The following is a 7303-nucleotide window of genomic DNA, read 5'->3' on the forward strand; positions in this document are numbered from 1 at the left end:
CCACCACCCTGTCAATGCTCCTGCTGTTCTTGGTCACTTCCATAGAGACCCCTGTCACCTCTGCCTCTGTGTTTTCTCAAGGTCACATCTTCCCCCTGACAGGTGTCCCATCCACCCTCTCTGAGAGGCAGTCTTGGACCCCGCACGCTCAGACCCCCCACAGATGAGCCATCCGCACCCCCTAGAAGCACCTGTCCGGGACACCGCCCGGCCTTACACACATCCAGGGCCACGCTGCACATTGTCTCCCCTCTCTTGTCCCCTACTTGGTCATTCTCAGCAGCCATTGTCTCCCCCTCCTATCTTGGGGGATGTTTCTCTTGGCCTCCCCTTCCCCATCAAGTCCTCCTGCTCCCGTGCCCACTTCCAGCCGCGGGCCGAGGAAGGATTCTCCGCATCTCCTGTTCCCAGTGTCTCCCTCCCCACGGGAGTCCCCACTCTGCTGCCGTGGGCAGCTCCATGTGCAGTGCACCACCATCCACGCCCCTTGCTCTTGGTCCTGTCCCTCCAGTGGCAGGAGGTTTGACACCCATCCCCCTCCCCTACAGCCCCACGGAGTCCTTTGGGACAGCCCCTCCCACACTGGACAGGCAATGCTCCTTCCTCATCTCTTTTTTTTTTTTTTTTAAAGATTTTATTTATTTCACAGAGAGACAGCCAGTGAGAGAGGGAACACAAGCAGGGGGAGTGGGAGAGGGAGAAGCAGGTTCCCCCCTGAGCAGGGAACCTGACGCGGGGCTCGAACCCAGGACCCTGGGATCGGGCCCTGGGCTGAAGGCAGACGCACAACGGCTGAGCCACCCAGGTGCCCCTCCTTCCTCATCTCTTTTGATAGCTCTCCTCTACCCCCTGGCCCTCCCCGTGGCCCTCCTCTATACCCCTCCCCATGAGCGTGATCTCAGCCTCCTCCGCCCTCTACTGTTGCTCACCTCCTTGGACCCAGTCCTCGATCCAGAACAGATGCACATCTGGGTGGCTGCCTTGACCCTTGACCTAGGGGAGGAAGCAGTGAAAACAGCTGCTTGTGACCCCTTTTTCCCCAACGGAGAGTAGATTCTCAGCCAATTGCTTGGGTGTGTCCGCTGAACAGACTGGGGCGTTCGCTAAGGGGAGAGGCTCGTCGGAGAGATGTTCCCAGCAGATGCTCCCTGTGGGTCTCTGGACGCGTCATCTCGGGGCACAACTGACGTACTTCATGATACCTCACTTTCCAGCCTGCAGGCCTCACCGAGAGCCCGGATGGACCTGGAGCACGCGAGGAGGTCCAGCCCCCTCTAGGCCATGCCTGAGCCTCCCATATGCTTGCCTCCCTGCATCTCCCTGCAGTGGGCAACGCGCTGGGTAGACTTCTTGGAAGTCTTGCAAGCAGACTTTTTGGTCTGTCTGATCATGGACACAATCTGCCCGTGGGCAGTAGCGGGCACAGTAGGCCCCCCACGAAGAGCCTGGGGTGAGGGGTGTGCACATGGTGACGGAAGCACAGACGGCACATACCTGCTGAATGATTGAACAAAGAACTCAACCCACTTTAACTTACGAGAGTCCGGATCCTGAGCCCCCGCCAACACAGACCAAACAAGGCTCCTCCGGACAAACGTCCCGTGTGTGTAACGGACTGACAAAGTGGTAGAAAGCAGGCGGCTCCTTGGAGGCCGAGACAAGAAGCGGCGGGAGCCACGCTCCTCCGGGATGGCTCTGCTGGTCTTGGCACCTTCAGCCTGGGGTGTCTGAGGCCCCCGAGCGGGGGCAAGCAGACAGCCAGCCCTTCAAGGGCACAGCCTCCTGCGTTTGGATCTGCAGAGAGAAGAAAACTACTCTCCCTGACAATTCCTAAACAGAAGCGCGTACTCACATAGGCACGAGATCTGATGACAGTGGGGATCTGAAGACCTCTCATTGGAAGTTCTGCTTGAAGACTCCTGAGCCGGCGACACCCTGAGCACAGATCTTCCCCGGAGAGCTCGCCGTGCACCCAGGACTCAGAAACTGCCACGGTAGCGTGAACTCACCAGTCCCACGAGGAAAACCAGCATGACCCCTGAATCAGAGGACACAACAAACTACCAAATCAGAACCAGAAAGCCACGGATGCAGTGATCACGATTAAGACGTGATGAACCGGTTGGCTGTGTTATCCAGACCTGCGCTCAAAACTCCAAAGTACGGGGCACCTGAGGGCTCCGTCGGAGAAGCGTCTGCCTTCGACTCAAGCTGTGACCCCAGAGTCCTGGGATCAAGTCCCGAGTCGGGCTCCTTGCTCCGTGGGGAGCCTGCTTCTCCCTCTGCCTCTGCCTGCCGCTCCCCCTGCTTGTGCTTTCTCTGTCTCTCTAAAAAAAGAAAACCTCCGATGTGCCCACAGAACTGAGCATATAACATGACTACACGTTCAACCTGGAAAGCTGGATAAGCACCCCAGTTAGCGCCGTTTACAGGGGATGGAGGGTCCTGTTAGAATACTAGACGGTGGGGTGGGCAGGGAGGGGAGGCTGTGCCAGAGTCCCCCTGCAGCACCCAGCCCACTTCCCTCCTTCTGGAGCATGGCATTGAGTGGGGCCGCGGGGGTGACGAGTGTCACTCTTCGGGGCCAGAACATTTATGGCCCCGAGATGCTCCAGACTCCAGAGCACAGGCCAACATGGAGGTGCGTCTGCAGAAGCCACTCCAGGGGGCAACACACTGAGGACAGCCCCCTAGGGGGTGCGCAGGACCCCCAGCCAACTTAGGAACAACCTTGGTTGTATCAAGGCACTGAGATTTGAGGGGGACAGGTGATGAAAATAAACCAGTAAACAAAGCCTACATTAGATGTGCATGAGGCAATGGGACACTGCCCCTGGGGCTGCTGCTGGGGCTGCTGCTGGGGCTGGTGGGGCTGCTGCTTGGGCTGCTGCTGGGCTGCTGGGGCTGCTGCTGGGGCTGCTGCTGGGGCTGCTGCTGGGGCTGCTGCTGGGGCTGGTGGGGCTGCTGCTGGGGCTGCTGGGCTGCTGCTGCGGCTGCTGCTGGGGCTGCTGCTGGGGCTGGTGGGGCTGCTGCTGGGGCTGCTGGGGCTGCTGGGCTGCTGCTGGGGCTGCTGGGGCTGCTGCTGGGGCTGCTGGGGCTGCTGCTGGGGCTGCTGGGCTGCTGCTGGGGCTGCTGGGGCTGCTGGGGCTGGTGTGTGAGGGGCTTTTTCAGGGAGGTGGCTAGAGACACTCTCATTAACAAGCCCACCTCTGAGCAGAGCTTGAAGGAGGAGGGAAGCCTGTGGTTACTGGTGATGAGTGTCCCCAGCGGGGGAACAGCTGGAGGCCGAGGCCCTGTGGTGTTGGGGGACAGCTAGGAGGCCTGTGTGGCCAACACGGCGAGGGGCATCCTGCAGGAGGCCTGTCAGGCGAGCCGTGAGAGAGCTTCTGCTCTGGTGAGATGAGGAGCGGATGGAGTGTCTCGGGGAGGGTTGGAGGGGAAATAACTCTTCGGCACACGTACAGGGCCATCTGGTTGTTTTGAGAGCAGCACGGAGCGGCAAAGGCAGGACAAGGAAGAGAGTGAGGGGTTACTGCACTAACCCAAAAAAGGAGAGGGCTGGGGCCATGGAGATATGGTCAAAATGCTAAGAAAGGGGTAAAATGGATGAACGGATAAAGCCAGAGATCATTTTTGCTGTAAAAGCAAGAGAGAGATGCTCGTAGGGCAGCATCTAAGGGTTTGCCCGGGGATGTTACGGCAATCCCTTTCTCGTTCACAGCATTAAGTTCGGGTAGGTCGTGGTCCTACTGGGTCAGCCCAGGAAGGGGCAGAGGCCGAGGGAGGGCAGGTTTACCTCTTAGGCTCCGGTGGCTTCTTTCCTGCTGTTCCACTGAAAGATGAGGGACCCGGGCCAAATGAGGGGGCCCAGCATCTGTGCTGATAACCGTAGGCCTCTCACATAGGCTAGAAATGTGTGTGCTGGCCCCCAGGGGATGGCTGGGGGGCCCCGTGGGGGTCAGGACCCAGAGCCTGCCTGTCAAGGAAGGTGGGAGGACCACGAGAATTGGTCCGCTGCCCCCAGCAACCACAGGTAGGCGATTGGGCTTGGGCTGAGCAGTCAGGGGGTAAGGCATTGAGAGGTGACAAGAGGGGTCTCCCCAATAGAAAGGGCAGACTGAAAGCTCAAATCTAACCACTTCTGCCCAAACTGCACCAAAACTACAGAAAAGGGATGTTAGGTCCATACCCCGGGGGCTTGCATTGGGCTCTGTCTGCCCGGGCACTCTGGGCGCACTTCCTCCCACACAGACACCTGCAGCCTAAACTCTAGGTGACAGCGCCATCTGCAACGCTGCTCTTTTCACAGGAGGCGGGGAGAACTCCCACGCCCTCCTCCCACTTCCAGAAATAAGCAAACAAAACGATTGGTCCTGGAGCAAAGAAGAGCTGGTGTCGAAGTCAGTGAGCGAGCGTGGGAGCAGCTGGGGTCACGGCAGAGTCAGGAGGATGGCCCTGGGGGTGCTCCCGTGCTGAGCCGGCCTCAAGGTCAGCAGCCCCTGTCCCTGATCTCTCTGCGGGGAGCTTCCCAGCTCCTTGCATGGGTCTCAGGCCTCCCACCCATCAAATCCAGCCATGAGGGCAACACAAAACCACCAATTAAACAAGAAAACAATTCGCTATTGAAAGTCAGCTGACAAAAGGCCCCAAGAGGCTCATTCATCTGAGATTGTAGATAATGAAAGTGTCAGACATGGAATATAAAGCAGGTACAAGAGAAGTGGGACCGGATGGAAACAAACAGCTCAATCTGGAAAGGAGGGACTGTGGGGGATAAAGCACCAGGCCCAGGTTGAAGAGCTAACAGAGCACAGCTGAGGAAAGATTTCGTGACCTGGGGGGCGCAGCTGATGTCGAAGGGACGGAAAACGGCAAAAAGACACGGGAGGTAAAATGAGGGGTTCCAAAATGTTCTCAGCGAGGTACTCTAAAAGATGTAATGGCGATAATGGAGAAGAGGTCATCCTCAAAGAGAAAACCACGCAGAAGTTTCAGGACTTGCTAGAATAGGGGCACCTGGGTGGCTCAGTTGGTTGAGTGTCTGCCTTCGGCTCAGGTCATGATCCTGGAGCCCCGAGATCGAGTCCCACATCAGACTCCCTGCTCAGCATGCAGTCTGCTTCTCCCTCTGCCCCTTCCCCCTCACGCTCTCTCTCTCAAATAAATAAATAAAATCTTAAAGAAAAAAAAAAGAACTTGCTAGAATAAAAAGTTATCTCCAGAACCAGCAAGCCCACTGTGTCCCCAGCAGGACAGCAGAAAGCCGTCCACGTCCGTGTGTATCCCATGGACGTGCTGAGCGCCCACGCGAGAGAAGACCTTCGAGGGACGCAGCAGAGGAGGAGAGCATCCATCAGAGTGACAGGAACTTCTCGACAGCAGCCAAGGGAGTCAGAAGGCAGCCAAGGAATACTTCTAACACGTTGAGAGAGTCGTGAACGCAACCCCCCCATTAAAGAATGGAGGCTTTGCTACGTCTTCAGACTGACAAAAACAAAGAGTTTCGAACCCGTGAGAACAGCCCTGAAGGAGCTTCTAAGGGACGTGTATCTCCTAGCTCGGCCCTCTGAACCAGCTCAGGGACAGTGCCGTCCAGCGAAACAAACACCCCTTACGTCACGCGCTGGGGACCAAAGCACATGGGCGCCAAGAGACAAGGGGACGATGGCAGGGGGAAGCGTGCCCCCCACGCTGGGGCAGAATGTGTTTGATGTGACTGTGTTGGACCCTGCATCTACTGAAGGCTTACAGCTTCCAGGGAAGGCTTGGATGGAAGATCGAGGCTCATGGGGTCATCTCCAGCTCTTAGCAGAGTAGCTGCTGCCCAGCCCCACCCCCACCCCCATGGCCTTCCGCACACGTGTTTCTGGAGCAGCTGCACACAGCTTGCAGGAACCAAGGGGGCAAAAAGACCCTGTCCTCAATACTGGGGATTTGTTCTCTGACAGCTGATGGCTGTTTCTTTTTTTTTTTTTTTTAAAGATTTTTTATTATTTATTCGACAGAGATAGAGACAGCCAGTGAGAGAGGGAACACAAGCAGGGGGAGTGGGAGAGGAAGAAGCAGGCTCATAGCAGAGAAGCCTGACGTGGGGCTCGATCCCAGAACGCCGGGATCACGCCCTGAGCCGAAGGCAGACGCTTAACCGCTGTGCCACCCAGGCGCCCCTGATGGCTGTTTCTAATAACGGAGGGGCAGACACAGAGGCGGGCACCATTGTTGTTGCCCCCTACTCCCCCATTGCAAAACCATCCCCCTCCAGCTGAAGTAACTTCCAGGGAATTTAAAAGGAGAGCACACTTTTCTCCCCACTCCCCCTTTATTTTTCACTTTTTTCCTCTCTGGGAGCTAAATATTAAAGACAAGGTCATTCGAAAGCAACTGCACATATAAGGGAAATTAGAAAGTGAACGTGCACATCCAGGGAAAGTCTCAAAAACCCCTAGGAAGACCTAAGTTACCCTCAGCCCAATCCTCAGCACAGAGACAGCCTATGGCAATCAGAAAAAAACCTAGGGGCACCTGGGTGGCTCAGTCAGTTAAGTATCTGACTCTTGATCTCAGCTCAGGTCTTAATCTCAGGGTCGTGAGTTCAAGCCCTGTGTTCGGCTCCATACTGGGTGTGGAGCCTATTTNAAAAGAAAAGAAAAGAAAAGAAAAGAAAAGAAAAGAAAAGAAAAGAAAAGAAAAGAAAAGAAAAGAAAAGAAAAGAAAAGAAAAGAAAAGAAAAGAAAAGAAAAGAAAAGAAAAGAAAAGAAAAGAAAAGAAAAGAAAAGAAAAGAAAAGAAAAGAAAAGAAAAGAAAAGAAAAGAAAAGAAAAGAAAAGAAAAGAAAAGAAAAGAAAAGAAAAGAAAAGAAAAGAAAAGAAAAGAAAAGAAAAGAAAAGAAAAGAAAAGAAAAGAAAAGAAAAGAAAAGAAAAGAAGAGTGAGGAAGGAAGAAAGGAAGAAAGAAAGGGAGAGAGAGGGAGGGAGGAAGGAAGAAAGAAGAAAAAAACATAAACCTCAGGGAAGGGGGAGAATCTGATTTTCAGAGTTACCACATTATTACATTCAAATGTCCAGTGTTCAACAAAAATTTGCAAGTCATACAAAGACACAGCAAAGTGTTGGCCCATTCAAAGGAAAAAGGAAAATCAACAGAAACCACTTCTTGAAAAAAGTCTAATGGCAAACATACTAGGCAAAGATTTTAAAACAACTGCTTTAAAGATGCTCAAAGAACTAGATAAGACTCCCTCCTTATCAGTAATTACTTACATGTAAATGGATTAAACTCTCCAATCAAAAGACAGAGATTGGCAGA

At 54.3% G+C, this 7303-nt stretch overlaps 1 protein-coding gene across 1 annotated transcript in view; it reads left to right on the forward strand.

Moving 5' to 3' along the window:
- The window catches only part of SPON2 (spondin 2), a 2051-nt gene extending 1884 nt beyond the window's left edge, over positions 1-167 (forward strand). The window contains exon 5 of the mRNA XM_034670989.1: positions 82-167. Within this exon, the coding sequence (XP_034526880.1) occupies positions 82-167 (86 nt within the window). The remainder of the gene's footprint in view (positions 1-81) is intronic.
- The last annotated feature ends 7136 nt before the right edge of the window (positions 168-7303 follow it).

The sequence above is a fragment of the Ailuropoda melanoleuca genome, chromosome 11 (genome assembly GCF_002007445.2).
Source record: "Ailuropoda melanoleuca isolate Jingjing chromosome 11, ASM200744v2, whole genome shotgun sequence".
Classification (NCBI taxonomy): domain Eukaryota; kingdom Metazoa; phylum Chordata; class Mammalia; order Carnivora; family Ursidae; genus Ailuropoda; species Ailuropoda melanoleuca.